Source organism: Salmo salar, chromosome ssa07 (assembly GCF_905237065.1).
Source record: "Salmo salar chromosome ssa07, Ssal_v3.1, whole genome shotgun sequence".
Taxonomy (NCBI): domain Eukaryota; kingdom Metazoa; phylum Chordata; class Actinopteri; order Salmoniformes; family Salmonidae; genus Salmo; species Salmo salar.
In genome coordinates, this window is record NC_059448.1 from 12601362 (window position 1) to 12622197 (window position 20836).

At 43.3% G+C, this 20836-nt stretch overlaps 1 protein-coding gene across 26 annotated transcripts in view; it reads right to left on the reverse strand.

The window, feature by feature from the left end:
- ank2b (ankyrin 2b, neuronal) overlaps nt 1-20836 on the reverse strand; it is a 329543-nt gene that overhangs the window by 80397 nt on the left and 228310 nt on the right. For 17 of the 26 annotated variants that reach the window (XM_014206567.2, XM_014206568.2, XM_045721526.1 and 14 more), the window contains exons 4-13: nt 16881-16979; nt 16496-16594; nt 16115-16300; nt 14125-14148; nt 12957-12965; nt 12192-12290; nt 10050-10148; nt 2535-2633; nt 2245-2442; nt 1913-2011 (exon numbers count right to left, since the gene is read on the reverse strand). In XM_014206567.2, coding sequence (XP_014062042.2) covers nt 1913-2011; nt 2245-2442; nt 2535-2633; nt 10050-10148; nt 12192-12290; nt 12957-12965; nt 14125-14148; nt 16115-16300; nt 16496-16594; nt 16881-16979 — 1011 coding nt within the window. Of the gene's footprint in view, nt 1-1912; nt 2012-2244; nt 2443-2534; nt 2634-10049; nt 10149-12129; nt 12145-12191; nt 12291-12956; nt 12966-14124; nt 14149-16114; nt 16301-16495; nt 16595-16880; nt 16980-20836 lie in introns of those variants that run through there. The other 9 variants (XM_045721527.1, XM_045721521.1, XM_045721515.1 and 6 more) reach the window with 3 other exon arrangements.

Sequence of the window (20836 nt, forward strand, 5' to 3'; positions counted from 1 at the left end):
CAACAGGACTCCACATCAACAGGACTCCACATCAACAGGACTCCACAACAACAGGACTCCACGTCAACAGGACTCCACGTCAACAGGACTCCACGTCAACAGGACTCCACAACAGGACTCCACAACAGGACTCCACGCCAACAGGACTCCACATCAACAGGACTCCACATCAACAGGACTCCACATCAACAGGACTCCACATCAACAGGACTCCACATCAACAGGACTCCACGTCAATAGGACTTAACATCAACAGGACTCCACATCAACAGGACTCCACATCAACAGGACTCCACATCAACAGGACTCCACATCAACAGGACTCCACAACAGGACTCCACAACAGGACTCCACATCAACAGGACTCCACGTCAACAGGACTCCACATCAACAGGACTCCACGTCAATAGGACTTAACATCAACAGGACTCCACATCAACAGGACTCCACATCAACAGGACTCCACATCAACAGGACTCCACATCAACAGGACTCCACATCAACAGGACTCCACAACAGGACTCCACGTCAACAGGACTCCACGTCAATAGGACTTAACATCAACAGGACTCCACATCAACAGGACTCCACAACAGGACTCCACAACAGGACTCCACATCAACAGGACTCCACAACAGGACTCCACGTCAACAGGACTCCACGTCAACAGGACTCCAGGTCAACAGGACTGCACATCAACAGGACTCCACGTCAACAGGAATCCACGTCAACAGGACTCCACGTCAACAGGACTCCACGTCAACAGGACTCCACGTCAACAGGACTCCACAACAACAGGACTCCACATCAACAGGACTCCTCCACAACAGGACTCCACATCAACAGGACTCCACATCAACAGGACTCCACATCAACAGGACTCCACATCAACAGGACTCCACGTCAACAGGACTCCACAACAGGACTCCACATCAACAGGTCTCTACATCAACAGGACTCCACATCAACAGGACTCCACATCAACAGGACTCCACGTCAACAGGACTCCACGTCAACAGGACTCCACGTCAACAGGACTCCACATCAACAGGACTCCACATCAACAGGACTCCACAACAACAGGACTCCTCCACAACAGGACTCCACATCAACAGGACTCCACATCAACAGGACTCCACATCAACAGGACTCCACAACAGGACTCCACAACAGGACTCCACATCAACAGGACTCCACATCAACAGGACTCCACATCAACAGGACTCCACAACAGGACTCCACATCAACAGGACTCCACATCAACAGGACTCCACATCAACAGGACTCCACATCAACAGGACTCCACGTCAACAGGACTCCACGTCAACAGGACTCCACGTCAACAGGACTCCACATCAACAGGACTCCACAACAACAGGACTCCTCCACAACAGGACTCCACATCAACAGGACTCCACATCAACAAGACTCCACATCAACAGGACTCCACAACAGGACTCCACAACAGGACTCCACAACAGGACTCCACAACAGGACTCCACGTCAACAGGACTCCACATCAACAGGACTCCACATCAACAGGTCTCCACATTAACAGGTCTCCACATTAACAGGTCTCCACATTAACAGGACTCCACATTAACAGGTCTCCACATTAACAGGTCTCCACATTAACAGGTCTCCACCTTAACAGGTCTCCACATCAACAGGACTCCACATTAACAGGTCTCCACATTAACAGGTCTCCACATTAACAGGTCTCCACATTAACAGGTCTCCACGTCAACAGGACTCCACATCAACAGTGTTGAAGAGTAAAGGTGTGTGTGGTTGCATGGTAAATAGTGTAATCTGGTCTAGTTGTACTTGTGTGTATATTGCCAAGCTTGTTGTAATGAAAAAAGTTCAAAAACACATATCTGAAGTGGCCAGACTGACCACAGTCTCGTACCTCTGTGATGGCCTGGATAGATGCTCCGTATTTCACCAGCAGCTCCATCACCTTCACTCGGTTCTTCTTACAGGCGATGTGCAGCGGAGTGAAACCATTCTGACAGACACACACACCAGACACATGATGTATGAAACACACCTACATACACATGTAGGGACATGTTGACATGTTGAGACATATATGAGAGGCCATCTTATTTTCACTCCAACACTTTGTTCTGTCTCTTTGAGACAAAATGGTCAAAATGGCCAGGAACCATATTGGCCTGCAGTAATGGTCCTTGTAATGACAGTCATTGTATTAGTGGGTATAGGAGCGTTTAGTCTTACCAGTGCTCTAGCGTTGGGGTTGGCCCTCTTGTCCAGCAGCAGCTTGGTGACTCTGTAGTGACCGCAGTGGGCGGCGACATGCAGCGCCGTCAGGTAGTCCAGTGTGACATCATCAACAGGCGCCTTGTGCTGCAGCAGGTGCTTGACACACTCAACGTGGTCACCCTGAGAGGACATGTGGAGAGGAGACAGACCGTTCTACAGAGAGAGAGAGAGAAGACTGTCAGAGAGAGGGAGTGTGTGTGTCTCCATGTGTGTGTGTCCATGTCCATGTGTGCAAGTGTCCATACCTTGGTCCTGGCCAGCATAGGTGCTCCTCTCTCCAACAGTAGCTCCACTGCTGGGTCATGTCCACTCCTGGCTGCACAGTGTAGAGGTGTGAGGCCGTCCTGTAGAAAACACACAGATGGTCATCATCAAACAAATACACACACACACACACACACACACACACACACACACACACACACACACACACACACACACACACACACACACACACACACACACACACACACAGCTCAAGGTCAACAGTGGTAGTATATTATTTTTGATCTAACCTTTATTTAACCAGGCCTAGGAACAGTGGGTTAACTGCCTTGTTCAGGGGCAGAACGACAGATTTTTACCTTGTCAGCTCGGGGATTTGATCTAGAAACCTTTTGGTTACTAGTCCAACGCTCTAACCACTAGGTTACCTGCCGCCCAGGTAGCCTAGTGGTTAGGTCACAGCACTGATGACATGTCCATCTAAGGGGTGTTGGTTCCATTCCCTGGTGAATACACTGCAGACTGAAGCTCATTGATCCACAGCGGACTTACATTCCTCACGTCCCCTGAGTATCTTGGTAGATGTCTATCAGCAGTGGACCAAAGGCTTAGTTAAATACATGACCATGTCAAACTAAAGAAGATTCAACAGGCAGAACGAACACAGCATCCCCTGTATCCCTCAAATCAGCTGTGTAATAAAACATGACGACGGACCTGCTTTTAGGTGAGGGTTTAGTTGTTGTTGTTGTTGTGGAGGTTGTTTACAAGTAAATACACACAGGTTTTATTCTTTTATCCAATCTGCCAGCCAGTACAGAGGTTTTCCTGATTAAACAGACTGTTATAGTAGAATATTATACTGGAGATATGATAGTGATTAAACAGACTGTTATAGTAGAATATTATACTGGAGATATGATAGTGATTAAACAGACTGTTATAGTAGAATATTATACTGGAGTTATGATAGTGATTAAACAGACTGTTATAGTAGAATATTATACTGGAGATATGATAGTGATTAAACAGACTGTTATAGTAGAATATTATACTGGAGATATGATAGTGATTAAACAGACTGTTATAGTAGAATATTATACTGGAGTTATGATAGTGATTAAACAAACTGTTATAGTAGAATATTATACTGGAGTTATGATAGTGATTAAACAGACTGTTATAGTAGAATATTATACTGGAGTTATGATAGTGATTAAACAGACTGTTATAGTAGAATATTATACTGGAGTTATGATAGTGATTAAACAGACTGTTATAGTAGAATATTATACTGGAGTTATGATAGTGATTAAACAGACTGTTATAGTAGAATATTATACTGGAGATATGATAGTGATTAAACAGACTGTTATAGTAGAATATTATACTGGAGTTTGTGATAACTGATACCCTGTCCCACACTGACCCATCTGTTGCAATTGCACAGCTGTGCTATAGCCTCGGATTCGTTCCAAATGGCACCCTATTCCCTATATAGTTGCACTACTTTTGACCAGAACCATATGGATCCAGGTCAAAAGTAGTGCACTATATAGGGAATAAGGTACTCTATACCAACATGATGATATTATGTTCGTTCTAATCACATAATCCCCATTGGTTGTGCCGTGGCGGAGATCTTTGTGGGCTATACTCGGCCTTGTCTCAGGATGGTAAGTTGGTGGTTCAAGATATCCCTCTAGTGGTGTGGGGGCTGTGCTTTGGCAAAGTGGGTGGGGTTATATCCTGCCTGTTTGGACCTGTCTGGGGGTATCATCGGATGGGGCCACAGTGTCTCCTGACCCCTCCTGTCTCAGCTTCTAGTATTTATGCTGCAGTAGTTTGTGTCGGGGGGCTAGGGTTAGTCTGTTATATCTGGAGTATTGCTCCTGTCTTATCCGGTGTCCTGTGTGATTGTAAGTATGCTCTCTCTAATTCTCTCTCTGTTTCTCTCTTTTTCTCTCTTTCTCCCTTTCTTTCTTTCTTTCTCTCTCTCGGAGGACCTGAGCCTTAGGACCATGCCTAAGGACTACCTGGCCTGATGACTCCTTGCTGTCCCCAGTCCACCTGGCTGTGCTGCTGCTCCAGTTTCAACTGTTCTGCCTGCGGCTATGGAACCCTGACCTGCTCACCGGACGTGCTACCTGTCCCAGACCTGCTGTTTTCAACTCTCTAGAGACAGCAGGAGCGGTAGAGATACTCTGAATGATCAGCTATGAAAAGCCAACTGACATTTACCCCTGAGGTGCTGACCTGTTGCACCCTCTATAACCACTGTGATTATTATTATTTGACCCTGCTGGTCATCTATGAACATTTGAACATCTTGGCCATGTTCTGTTATGGCCACCCCTCATAGCCTGGTTCCTCTTTAGGTTTCTTCCTAGGTTCTGGCCTTTCTAGGGAGTTTTTCCTAGCCACTGTGCTTCTACACCTGCATTGCGTGCTGTTTGGGGTTTTGGGCAGGGTTTCTGTACAGCACTTTGTGACATCAGCTGATGTTCCCACGGGGTGCCAGCACAGTTTTTTTTTTAAATGAAATGTATGAAATTGTATGAAATGTATGCATTCACTACTGTAAGTCGCTCTGGATAAGAGCGTCTGCTAAATGACTAAAATGTAAATGTAAAAAATGTAAGAAGGGATTTATAAATACATTTGATTGATTTATTGATTGAATCCACCTATGATATCAAATCAACATTATGTATCATTATGTAATATGATATATGGATGGATAGTATATTAAGGGCCTAAATGGGTGTTGTAATGCACCGACTGGAAGAATACTGCTGTTATCTGACATTAATTAGAAGTTATAGTGACGTTAGGATCTAATCGCATTATCTTTCTATGCAATATTTACATTAACTCTGGACAATATATCCTCCAAATACTGGCTTCTCGGGCATTATCACTTTTATGTAATGGGTTACCGACATATTCAAATAATGATTTACATATTTTCATTAAAAAAACGTTATTTTGATGAATTTATTCATACTATTTCATCCTTCCACAAGATATAGCCCCGATACAAATCTAAGGTTGCTACCCAAGCCGGCTGGTCGTTCGTTCTATCGGTTCGGTTGCAAGAGACGTTCAGTCTTTTTGTTCTGTATCTATGGACGTGACCCAGTCGTTCAGTCTTTTTGTTCTGTATCTATGGACGTGACCCAGTCGTTCAGTCTTTTTGTTCTGTATCTATGGACGCGACCCAGTCGTTCAGTCTTTTTGTTCTGTATCTATGGACGCGACCCAGTCGTTCAGTCTTTTTGTTCTGTATCTATGGACGCGACCCAGTCGTTAAGTCTTTTTGTTCTGTATCTATGGACGTGACCCAGTCGTTCAGTCTTTTTGTTCCGTATCTATGTACGTGACCCAGTCGTTCAGTCTTTTTGTTCTGTATCTATGGACGTGACCCAGTCGTTCAGTCTTTTTGTTCTGTATCTATGGACGTGACCCAGTCGTTCAGTCTTTTTGTTCTGTATCTATGGACGTGACCCAGTCGTTGGTTCTAAATGTTCCATTGCCATACTGGCTGGCAACGTTCTTATCCCTTCGCTAGCAAGCCAACTACGGCTAACTTACAGTTACGTCAAAAAGTGCAGCCAGAATAACAACAAAGTAGCTGCATTTGCATTTGTTTAAGCTGTTTTCTAGTGACATTTATTTGGATACATCCATAACAATGAGCTAATGAGGCGTGATTTCACCTGGCATAGAAAATGTGCTCTCTCGTCAGGACACTGTTGTTCAGAGGATCTAGCCAACAACTCAAACACAATCACTTCAAACTGAAGCTGGAAAGACTGCAAACAAGCTGCACTTCGTTTCGTTTCACCTGTTTTCTATTGATACTTCTTCGTATATATCCATAAAAATGATGCCAGCTGATTCATGATTTCGACAGGCTGAGAAACGCTGCCTGTCTGTCTGTAACATGGTCCAAGCACACCAAGACAGTCGTGAAGAGGGCACGACAAAACCTATTCCCCCTCAGGAGACTGAAAAGATTTGGCATGGGTCCTCAGATCCTCAAAAGGTTTTACAGCTGCACAATCGAGAGCATCCTGACGGTTACATCACTGCTTGGTATGGCAACTGCTCGGCCTCCGACTGCAAGGCACTACAGAGGGTAGTGCGTACGGCCCAGTACATCACCAGGACCAAGCTTCCTGCCATCCATGACCTCTATTCCAGGCGGTGTCAGAGGAAGGCCCTAAAAATTGTCAAAGCCTCCAGCCACCCTAGTAACAGACTGTTCTCTCTACTACCGCACGGCAAGCGGTACCAGAGCAACCAAAGTCTAGGTCCAAGAGGCTTCTAAACAGCTTCTTCCCGCAAGCCATAAGATTCCTGAACATCTAATCAAATGGCTACTCATAAAATGTGATTTGATTTGATTTGTCTGGCTAGTCCCGACTCCCAACACGTTCATTACTATGGGACAGCTGGAGATCCAATTTCAATATTGAAACAATGTTGCAAATGTCAGAGAGACAGACAGCAAGGTTTATACAAATCACCGCTTTTGAAAACGAAATGTTAGTCTAAAAGAAATGTGAGATAATGTCTAGATGCTTTTTATAAATTGCCTGGCTGGGTTGATGAGACAGTGGATTGCGGAGTCAGATGGAACAGAGTAAATAGGCATTTAAACATCATAGATTTAGCCGGTGGTAACTTGTGGAATAGACACCAGCTGGAATGCAGTTTTAACCACTCAGCATTCAGGATTAGACCCACCCATTGTGTAATAGGATTCAATACCTTGGTAACAGACTCAAATATCAATCGCATAATTTAAAAAATGACATTTTCTGACACGAAATATGGATTGATTGTCAGGCTACCTGAGGGAGATATAGTGATGGAGTGATTTGAGAGAGGAGGAAGAGTGTTTTTTGCCCTAAATTAATTCAGTAAGCTGACTGAGCAGCAAAACGGCCAAGAACACAGGAATAACAGGAGGTCAGAATGGAGGGCGTTAAGGCTCAGCAAGTTATTCTCTAGAGGGCTAGCTGTAAATACATTGATCTGCAGCTCTCACTCACACACACACACACACACACACATCCAGCAGCTATGCAGTACACCCACATACAGTACACACTCACTGACTCTCTCTCATACTGATCAATACATCCTACATACAGTACACACTCACTGACCCTCTCTCATACTGATCAATACATCCTACATACAGTACACACTCACTGACCCACTCTCATACTGATCAATACATCCTACATACAGTACACACTCACTGACCCTCTCTCATACTGATCAATACATCCTACATACAGTACACACTCACTGACCCTCTCTCATACTGATCAATACATCCTACACCCACATACAGTACACACTCACTGACCCTCTCTCATACTGATCAATACATCCTACATACAGTACACACTCACTGACCCTCTCTCATACTGATCAATACATCCTACATACAGTACACACTCACTGACCCTCTCTCATACTGATCAATACATCCTACATACAGTACACACTCACTGACCCTCTCTCATACTGATCAATACATCCTACACCCACATACAGTACACACTCACTGACCCTCTCTCATACTGATCAATACATCCTACATACAGTACACACTCACTGACCCTCTCTCATACTGATCAATACATCCTACATACAGTACACACTCACTGACCCTCTCTCATACTGATCAATACATCCTACATACAGTACACACTCACTGACCCTCTCTCATACTGATCAATACATCCTACACCCACATACAGTACACACTCACTGACCCTCTCTCATACTGATCAATACATCCTACATACAGTACACACTCACTGACCCTCTCTCATACTGATCAATACATCCTACATACAGTACACACTCACTGACCCTCTCTCATACTGATCAATACATCCTACATACAGTACACACTCACTGACCCTCTCTCATACTGATCAATACATCCTACATACATTACACACTCACTGACCCTCTCTCATACTGATCAATACATCCTACATACAGTACACACTCACTGACCCTCTCTCATACTGATCAATACATCCTACATACAGTACACACTCACTGACCCTCTCTCATACTGATCAATACATCCTACATACAGTACACACTCACTGACCCTCTCTCATACTGATCAATACATCCTACATGCAGTACACACTCACTGACCCTCTCTCATACTGATCAATACATCCTACATACAGTACACACTCACTGACCCTCTCTCATACTGATCAATACATCCTACATACAGTACACACTCACTGACTCTCTCTCATACTGATCAATACATCCTACATACAGTACACACTCACTGACCCTCTCTCATACTGATCAATACATCCTACATACAGTACACACTCACTGACCCTCTCTCATACTGATCAATACATCCTACATACAGTACACACTCACTGACCCTCTCTCATACTGATCAATACATCCTACATACAGTACACACTCACTGACCCTCTCTCATACTGATCAATACATCCTACATACAGTACACACTCACAGACCCTCTCTCATACTGATCAATACATCCTACATACAGTACACACTCACTGACCCTCTCTCATACTGATCAATACATCCTACATACAGTACACACTCACTGACCCTCTCTCATACTGATCAATACATCCTACATACAGTACACACTCACTGACCCTCTCTCATACTGATCAATACATCCTACATACAGTACACACTCACTGACCCTCTCTCATACTGATCAATACATCCTACATACAGTACACACTCACTGACCCTCTCTCATACTGATCAATACATCCTACATACAGTACACACTCACTGACCCTCTCTCATACTGATCAATACATCCTACACCCACATACAGTATGAACAGTGGGCACACTTATACAGTACACAAATGTAAGAATACACACACACACACACACACACACACACACACACACACACACACACACACACACACACACACACACACACACACACACACAGGCCAACGGTGTGTGTATGCACGTGTGTGTGTGTATGTACCAAAGACAGTACAGTATGAAGATACTAGAAACGGCTTCTCCAATAGAAATCCCTGATCACACTTGTATACGATGGCATGGCGACGTTGGCTAACTAAGCTCATCGGGTCTAACGGTCGTCAAATCAAAGGCACAAATCAAAGGTTGTTTTTGACAAAAACGTGTCAGTTTGTCACGTTCACGAGGTTGGAGTTATAACATGTTCAACTACTTAAGACATGGGCTCTGATCTAGGTTGTGTCTTTAGATTTCCAGAAAATGAACAACCAACCCCAAACCCCGTTCTGGTCTGTTTGGTCTGTTTCGCAAGCATTCCCAGAAGTCTCGGGATGTTGTGCCTCTGGGTTTAGTAACTCTTTTAGTGTACTGTATGTATGTGTGTGTGTGTGTGTGTGTGTGTGTGTGTGTGTGTGTGTGTGTGTGTGTGTGTGTGTGTGTGTGTGTGTGTGTGTGTGTGTGTGTGTGTGTGTGTGTGTGTGGACTTACCCTAGTCTTAGCGTCGATCTGAGACCCCCTGTCCAGTAGGAGGCGCACCATGTTAGTGTTACCACGCTTGGAGGCCACGTGGAGGGGCGTGATCCCATTCTGAAACAAATAGAACACAATGGAAGACACATTCAAATCTAAATAAACTAATTAACTAATGGTAACGGTGACTAACCCCATTCCGTACAAATGTGCGCAATCACGGCATTCAAACGAGGCTGCAATGAAAACGAATGTAGCGACTGTAGCGACAGTGCTGGCATCAACATCCGGGTTGTGAACTAGATTTCTATTCAAGCACTGACTGACATGGTAATGGCCCGATAGTATTGGAGAGAAGCTGAAAAAGACGGACCCCTCTGACGCTGTACGTTAAATTGTGAGGTGTCATGATGCACCGTAGAGCATTCATAATGCAACTCATTTTGTGTCATACAGCCTCTTTCCACCAGGTGTGGTGCTTCTCTCGCAGATTAAAAACAAGAAAGGGACAGGGTAAGGGGTCAGGGGGATAACTAGTCAATTGTACAACTGAATGCATTCATTTTTTGTGACATCACTGCAAGCCATCATGATGCTCAAAAGCTGCGACAGCCGCTGTTTACTTCTGAAGATAACTTTGGAGCCGCCCTAAAAAACCCATTCAAATTCAACACAAACCTTCAAACAGGTATGTAATGACACATTATATAAACTCTTTATAGAGTCTTATTTACATTTTAGAGGTGATAAGTTGGACAGATCGGGTGAAAAAAAGCTGTTTCCCCACAAGACATATCTCCCCCTTTCACTATCACACAGTAGGTTTCGCTTTCCCACCCGACATTTTTTTAAATCCGACAGAGCTCATTGCCTTCTTCAATCATGCAGAGATGGGCAGCATGAAGGTCTCATCATTGATTTTGCTGGAAAGGGGAGAAATTGTGCTTTACAATGTTGACATGGAAGTATTATGTTTTTTGGGCGCTAAAATAAGGTAAATTGTACGGAACAGCGCTATGTACAAAAGTGTGTTAGTTACTGTTATATAACCACAATACTACTGTAGACAATTGGCCAGAACACAGTTTCTATTAGGTTTAATGTTGTTTTTCAGACAGTGGGGGTAGTTCATGCTTTCTAATATGCCTCAATGAATTTCCCTGCTGTGACAATAAAGTTTTAATTGAATTGAATTGCTGACAATGTCTTCCTGTTCATTCATCCTCTTAGGATGTGTTCTGATGTCTTGGTGTCCGGCCACTCCTCTGCTGTCTGTGAAATCCTGACCATGTGAAAGCTGATCGCCTGGCCCAAAGCACTGCGGGACACACAGCTTTGTGAGGATAACTGTGACTAAAATCACCTGAGAAAGTGTGACATAGCAGAAATGACAGGGGTTTTGAGTGTTACGTTTCTGCAAATTAAAAGATTCCCACGGACGCACATGTGCACGCACACACACACACACACACACACACACACACACACACACACACACACACACACACACACACACACACACACACACACACACACACACACACACACACACACACAGTCTGAGAGTCAAGAAGAGTACTGCTTGAGTCTGTGACCTTAAAGTAACCTTTCAGTTTGAACAGACCACTGTCCCTGTCTCTGCCTTTGGGTCTCAACTCCTAAAAAAGACAGGCTTTCTCCCATTCTCCTGGTTCCTCTCTTCTGTCTGAGTGGTTGTACAGTACAGTACAGTACAGTACGTCTTCCCTTGAGTGACTGATGGAGACACATCGAAATGATGATTCAGAGAAAAGGGGAAGTGCTGAGGCGGATTGCGTCATTGTCCTAGAAAGCATATAATTAGCAGACTGTGGGTTCCTAAAGAGCAGTACACTCTACTCGCTCAGAGCGCGTGTGTACGTGTTTTAAAGTCTCCTGTTGTTTATGGCTCTTGGATTCTGTGCAGGGTTGGCACAGTGTGTGGGCAGCCCTTCCTATTACATACAAACTGTGCACTAGTCCCAGTAAAGGTCTATATTAATGGTGCCCAGGACCATGTGGCACAATGGAGGCACAGCTGACTCCAGATCAGAGGTAGAGGTAATGGTACACTACTCACCCTGGCTGTGAAGTCCACAGCTGACTCCAGATCAGAGGTAGAGGTAATGGTACACTACTCACCCTGGCTGTGAAGTCCACAGCCGCCCCACGGTTCAGCAGTAAGGTGGACACGTTCACGTTTCCATAGTGGGCAGCGATATGCAGTGGCGTGAATCCACTCTGTAACACAGGGGGGCGGACACAGAGAGCGGGAGGGAGAGAGAGAGACAGAGTGGGTTAGATAGTAGACTCATTCATGACCCCAAAATCTGACCCTTCACCCTTGACCTCCACCATCCCAGCATGCAGCAGTCGCATCACGTCAACAAAAAGAAAGAAAGAAAAGGAAATGAATAGTCAAAATATTAAAAAAAAATTTAGAGGGAGGAAACCAAAGAGACGAAGGGAAGGAAAGAAATCTTAAAATTCAGTTTCAGAAAATCATGATTCGATTACGCACGTACACACAAATTCCATAGTGTACGCATACACACAAACACAAACTCAGAAAGATCTCCACCATGCAACTGGTGATCCTACAGTTAGAACAAAATAGAAACAACAGTGTCTACATTTAAATAAATAATAATAATGAATAAATGAAGGAAATAAAAACCAAATAGACATACATTAGTTACAGACTGTTAATATCAACCAAACAACTGATACAGTATTAGTTAAGCACACATTTACAGGACAGAGAAGGATTTTTTTTTTTTTTTTTTTAAACATTTTTATCAACACCAAAGTGCACTATGTCACTGTACTGCATATTGTCATGGTAGGAATTCTAAGAAATCAGAGAGAAATCAGAGCGGTTGGAGTATTGTGAAATTCTTGGCTTACCTTTCCATTCTGAAAGCCATGGTCCGATTTAATGTGAAAACATTATTTACAAAAGTGTGAAGAATTGTAGACTACGCGATGATTCAAAATTACACATTTAAAGCTGATAGCTGATAATGGTGCAAATTAAAATAGACAGGATGCATCATGCTATTGGTCCTGCAAATTATTTGCAAAGCACCTGGATACTTTTGGATTGATGTAATATCATGACATTGCATCGGGGAGTATAATATACTGCATAAAAACATGTTTGAATGCAAGAATAATGTACATATATTTGCATTGATATATTTCTTTATCTAATCTCAAGCTCCTTGTAATTATGAAAATGTGGCACTCCTGACCTCATTATAACAATAAAAAATGTGTGTTTTGTCAAATAACATACATTTAGTTAATATATTAATGGCATGCAACACAACATATAGGTGTTCTATATGTTAACAAACACCCTGTCAAAAAGCTTTATTCATCATTATGAAAAGTCTATCATCTTCGTGTGAAATGTTTTGTATTAGAGGTGAAATATATTGGAGGTTTTCAGCAATCAAGCTTGCTGAGCTTGTCATAGCATCAATAAAACTACAGAGACTCAACCAATCAAAATAGAAAGGAAGTCAAAAGTACGCACAAAGTAAAAATGAACAGATAACCATTTTCTAACTGAAAGACAAACTACTGAGTTGTGAAAAAATATATATCAGCTGTTATATCAACAGAAAAGCCATGCGTACTTAAGGCCTGGGGGGGTGTGGTACATGGCTAATATACCACAGCTAATGGCTGTTCTTAAGCACGACGCAACGCGGAGTGCCTGGACACAGCCCTTAGCCGTGGTATATTGGCCAAATACCACAAACCCTGAGGTCGCTTATTGCTATTATAAACTGGATACCAACGTGATTATAGCAGTAAAAATACAAAGTTTTGTCATACCCATGGTATACGTTCTGATATACCACGGCAGTCAGCCAATCAGCATTCAGAGCTTGAACCACCCAGTTTATAATTGGCATTACAGAACAAAATCAAAAGACCCGCGGCTATTTGCCACCGTGCAGTGCTATAGACGTGAGGGAAATAAAGTGGTGAAGGGACAAAAGACAAAACAGAAAAGTGATGTGTTTTATGGTCAAGGCTGGAGTGGTAGACATAGTGGTTATACCTCCGTAGTCCTATTGACCATCATCTGAAGCAGTAGAGACGAGGAAGGGAAAGACTTGAGATATTTCACACACAGTCGTACAGACGCTCAGAATCAGGGTAGTTACGCAGTACAAAGAATACTGGCAACGTGGCTAGAGTGGTACGATTCTCTTAAAAAAAACTGCTTTATCGCTAAACTGTGTATGCTTTATAGTATCTTTTCATCCAAAAACCTTCCGATGTTTTACAATGAGGGAAGCAAGCCCATGGAGCTATACTGTACACAATACTATTATCTATGAGCAGGCCTTACTGTCGCTATGCAACAGGCCACAGTGATGCATGGCAGCCATTTTGTGCCACAAGGCCAAACTCACTAGAGAGTTGCAAATGTATAGTGTTTTTACAATTCAAAGTAAGACTTTAAGACGGTGGTGATTTCCAAACTAATTCAGGTAAAGTCAGACGACTTTCATGTTTGCGTTTATAATTTTTTCACTAAATGATCTTTCGATAAATTAGATCAGCTCTGGAAAATATCTGATGTGAAAAGATCTGACGTGATTGGTCAAAAGACCAATTAGTGGAAAGAATATCCGAATTGGGCTGTGCCTGTGTAAATGCAGCCATAGTGTGTGATAGTGGGCGTGTGTGATAGTGGGTGTGTGCGATAGTGGGTGTGTGTGAGAGAGTGTGTGAGTTGACGTGAGTGTGTTGGCATGCTGCACTCTTCATCCACCCTCCTCTGGGTCTCCCCTGTGGCTCACCAAGAGTATTTCATGAAAACAGCTGAGCTGCAAACAGCATGTCATGGCTGCATACATGATGTAATATGATTTCATAACATTAGCATTAGGTCTGACACAAGGACAATGTTACGTTCAATGACAACATCAATTAGAACTGGTGTGCCATGTGTTTACAGCGCGGGGCTGTTGACGACCTGGTGAACCACAACACTGCTAGTTTTCACTCCTGTTGTCGTCCTACACCGAGGACCACATTGGAAATACGATGTTATGTTTTATCCTCTGGGGTTCTTTTTACTTTCAATTGGTTTTTAAACTGTGCCAGCTGTTTTACCCAAAAGTCAAACAATCAATCAATCAATTAAAAGGACTGATTCAGGCCTGGGTAATGCAGGTGAGTGGATGTTGGCCAATCAATGACATTAACTGGTCAACCAGCTTCGGAAATCAGCAGTGCTGCAGGGAAGACCTTTTGGACAGTTATTGAATATTATTTCAGTTTGGGCTACTGTCTTTCAAAACAAGGGAAACTGCACTTCACTCTAGCCACAGCCCATCCCTTCACACCCCACGCCGTTTCCACAGTAATCCCCCAAGGGTGCATGCATACGGCCCTTAAATTGTGATATTCAACAATACGACCTGTGGACAATAGCACACTCCATACAGTGCTAGACATAAACACGGCGGTAGCAAGTGATAGGGGGGAGGAGGGCGTGAGTGGGTCAGACAGACAGATAAGACAGGAAGAGTAAGAGGCCTGGTTAGTGGCAGGACCAAGGAACACGTGGCAGGCACACAGACACTGAAGGAGAAAGAGAGAGAGAGAGACAGAGAGACAGAGAGCAAGAGATGCACAGAGACAGAGATGCACAGAGACAGAGATGCACAGAGACAGAGATGCACAGAGACAGAGATGCACAGAGAGAGAGAGCGACAGACAGACAGACAGACAGACAGACAGACAGACAGACAGACAGACAGACAGACAGACAGACAGACAGACAGACAGACAGACAGACAGACAGACAGACAGAGTCGGACAGGAAATAATGTCAACACTGACGCAGTCTCCTTACACCATGTTCTTATTTATACCATACGCCACAAAGTGCTGACAAACTAAACTGTAACACACTGTATTATATTTCCTTACAGGCTTTCACCATTAACAACACATGGTCCTAGCACCACAGACATATGCTAACCCAATGACACAGATGCCTGTTTTTACCAGTAAGCCCTTCCCTCCAGCCGTACCTTGGACTGGACGTCGGCGTTGTGGTCGTTCTGGAGGAGCAGCGCTGCTGACTTGGTGTCGTCCTTGCGGGCGGCGATGTGCAGGGCGGGCAGCCGCACCTTGCCCTTGGTGTCATTCTCCAGCAGGACAGACACCACCTGGTTGTGGCCCTGCTGGAGAGCGATGGCCAGGGGGGTGAAGCCATCCTGGAGGAGGGAGGAGAAGGGTAGGGAGAAGGTTAGCATAGCCACAGACAAACAATGGTGATGGATAGAGTTGATATGTAATTATTCAAAACAGAACAAATTGTTCAAAATGGTAGGCGTTGGTAACATCTTGATATTTATGTCAAAATGTGACTTTAACCGTACGACTGCCATAAAGACACACTCCGTCCTCACCTCTGTGGCGGTGCTCTGGTTACCTCCGTTCTCCAGAAGGTAACGGACCACATCTATATGGTTCTCCTGAGCAGCCATGTACAGAGGAGTGAAGCCATTCTGGAGACACAACAGCGCAACATTAGACCTTAGAGCCTAACAACAACAACTGTACAGGGAACACCATTTTGGGAAGACACCATTTTGTAGAGCATCAATCAATACAACATCCATATGACTGGCTGCACACCGGACAGTAAGAGGGTATGTGCTTAGCCCATATGTCCACAGGTATGTCCATAGCCAGGTATGTCCACAGCATTGTATGGCCACAGCAATCCTGATCAGTTGGTAGGGATTAGAGACGAAAGCAAGACAGCTGCCGCCTTGCTACTGTATCTCTTACCTGAGACTGAGAGTTAATTTCTGCTCCCTGCTTCACCAGCATCTTCACTACGTCAGCCTGTCCAGCCAGAGAGGCAATGTGGAGGGCTGTGTTTCCTTTCTGGTGGATAGAACACACAGACAGTACGTCTAGCAGTATTTAAGGACAAGGAAAACGTGGAGCATTGGGGGGTTGAGTTGCTAGAGGAGTTAAAACACATAACAAGAGGTTGACATTTCACCTCAGACAGAAGGAGAATATCACATCATGAATATATGACAGGAACCGCTTTGCACTGTATAGGCCTAAAAACACAAATAAATACAGGAACATGTATTACTATTACAGTTTTGTATTTCATCTTTATTTAACCTTCAACCTTTCTTATTTAACCTTTAACTAGGCAAGTCAGTTAATTAAGAACAAATTCTTATTTATAGTGACGCCCTACCCCCCAAATATTCTTATTTGTTCCATGTGTCCTCATATCCCGGGACAGTCACATATCTCAGCCATTTTCAGGTGTCCCAACTTTTCTTTCTACAAAAAAAGGTCCTTTTGTCAACGAGATGCATTCATTAATTCCGACTACAAAAGTGTAGACCCAGTAAGTATGTTTACATGCACACTAATAATTTGATATTAAACTGATTATGGCAGTAGGCAGATTATGCAATAATCATGTAAACACCTCACTCTGCTATTCTTAATCGGTGTAATGTCAAAATAGAAGTAAGCATACGCTGATTAAAACACCTGGTTTTCTGAGCAATCTTTCAAAATATTAGAACACGTAAACACCATAGCCAGAAGTGCCCTCTTTGGCCTCATGGGGTGGAATGTTATTAAAATGTTTCATAATGTCCCCATTAATAAAGATTTGTTTTGTTTTTTTACAACAAAAATCCAGTTTTGGTTATATTTCAGTCTTCTGTGATGTATATAAAGTGTAATATTGGGATGCAAACTCAAAACTGAATACATTTCAACTCTATATCTGACATGGTACAGGTGTCTTCTTTTTGTTGAGCCCATAACCAAGTGTGAGGTTTATACTTTGTTTAAGACTACCAAGAATGACCCTGATTTAGCCCACTGCAGTAAAAGGTTCATCGGCATTACTATATCTGAAACTCTGCTGTATGGAAAATCGGTCTTAATATAGAATGTTGTGTAATTGAATATATTGAGTGATATTAGTGCAGACAGTAGGTAAATAAATAAAGTGTACGTTTACGAGCTGCAGAGAGATGCCAGTATGAGGCTAGCTCAGACGGCTAGCTCAGACGGCTAGGTTGGCAATGACAGCGCTGGTGAACTCGTGGCTTGTAGCATAGCCTCCCAGGTGTCCTGTGCCCACCCAGATCTGCGCATGTGCTTCCCAAAAATCACATGTTCGCTGTGAAAGAATGTTTATTTTGATTGGTGATTTTCTGCAGAGTGCCATCAGGTAGCCTAATTTCAGATGTCTCCATGGAAACAGGATTATTAGGGAAATCGTTCTTCTTGAAAAGCATGTAAATGCTTATATCAAACTATTATATTAATCTGACTATCCACAAATAATTACATTTTTGTGTGTATATAACCACATTCAGAGATAATCATCAGATGTCATTACACTCAGAGATAATCACCAGATGTCATTACATTCAGAGATAATCACCAGATGTCATCACACTCAGAGATAATCACCAGATGTCATTCAACTCAGAGATAATCACCAGATGTCATCACACTCAGAGATAATCACCAGATGTCATTAAACTCAGAGATAATCACCAGATGTCATTACACTCAGAGATAATCACCAGATGTCATTACACTCAGAGATAATCACCAGATGTCATTACACTCAGAGATAATCACCAGATGTCATTACACTCAGAGATAATCACCAGATGTCATTACACTCAGAGATAATCACCAGATGTCATTACATTCAGAGATAATCACCAGATGTCATTACACTCAGAGATAATCACCAGATGTCATTACACTCAGAGATAATCACCAGATGTCATTACACTCAGAGATAATCACCAGATGTCATTACACTCAGAGATAATCATCAGATGTCATTACACTCAGAGATAATCACCTGATGTCATCACACTTTTTGGTGTTTTATAACAGATGTGTCTTTCCATTTATCAAATGACGCGAGTCGGGACTGTTTGAATGCTGGAATTATTTTGGAGTGGACGAACATGTGCAGGTAGCCTACTTATAATTTGTTGACAATAAGATGAAAACATCATGACTGGTTGTGTTCATGCCAAATTAAAAAGTAATACATTTTGTTTACTATATATTAGGCCCATAAAAAAAAATCATGCACAAGGAGGTCCCACGAAAAATAGAGACAGTATATATCACAGCATAATTGGCACTCTGATCAAACCTTGTACAACTAACTATACCCTACTCCCTCCCTCATTAGTGTTATGACATTTTCGTTACCACACAAATGACTGTCATACCGCCATCAAATTACTCTACAGCAACTCCCATTCATCATTTTATCACCCATCATCATTCATTCAATCCATCACTGACAACCCAGACAGACAGGCATATCCACAGACACCCATGGCTCAGTGATGGAGTTGAGGGGGCCTTCCTAATGATGCCATGACACAGACAGCCAGAGAAAATGCCTTCCTAATGATGCTGTGACACAGACAGCCAGAGAAAATGCCTTCCTAATGATGCTGTGTCACAGACAGCCAGAGATAATGCCTTCCTAATGATGATGTGACACAGACAGCCAGGGATAATGCCTTCCTAATGATGCCGTGACACAGACAGCTAGAGATAATGCCTTCCTAATAATGATGTGACAGACAGCCAGGGATAATGCCTTCCTAATGATGATGTGACACAGACAGCCAGGGATAATGCCTTCCTAATGATGCCGTGACACAGACAGCCAGAGAAAATGCCTTCCTAATGATGCCGTGACACAGACAGCCAGAGAAAATGCCTTCCTAATGATGCTGTGTCACAGACAGCCAGAGATAATGCCTTCCTAATGATGATGTGACACAGACAGCCAGGGATAATGCCTTCCTAATGATGCCGTGACACAGACAGCCAGAGAAAATGCCTTCCTAATGATGCTGTGACACAGACAGCCAGAGAAAATGCCTTCCTAATGATGCTGTGACACAGACAGCCAGAGAAAATGCCTTCCTAATGATGCTGTGACACAGACAGCCAGAGAAAATGCCTTCCTAATGATGCTGTGACACAGACAGCCAGAGAAAATGCCTTCCTAATGATGCTGTGACACAGACAGCCAGGGATAATGCCTTCCTAATGATGCCGTGACACAGACAGCCAGAGATAATGCCTTCCTAATGATGCCGTGACACAGACAGCCAGAGAAAATGCCTTCCTAATGATGCTGTGACACAGACAGCCAGAGAAAATGCCTTCCTAATGATGCTGTGACACAGACAGCCAGAGAAAATGCCTTCCTAATGATGCTGTGACACAGACAGCCAGAGAAAATGCCTTCCTAATGATGCTGTGACACAGACAGCCAGAGAAAATGCCTTCCTAATGATGCTGTGACACAGACAGCCAGAGAAAATGCCTTCCTAATGATGCTGTGACACAGACAGCCAGAGAAAATGCCTTCCTAATGATGCTGTGACACAGACAGCCAGAGAAAATGCCTTCCTAATGATGCTGTGACACAGACAGCCAGAGAAAATGCCTTCCTAATGATGCTGTGACACAGACAGCCAGGGATAATGCCTTCCTAATGATGCCGTGACACAGACAGCTAGAGATAATGCCTTCCTAATGATGATGTGACACAGACAGCCAGAGATAATGCCTTCCTAATGATGCCATGACACAGACAGCCAGGGATAATGCCTTCCTAATGATGCTGTGACACAGACAGCCAGGGATAATGCCATCCTAATGATGCCATGACACAGACAGCTAGAGATAATGCCTTCCTA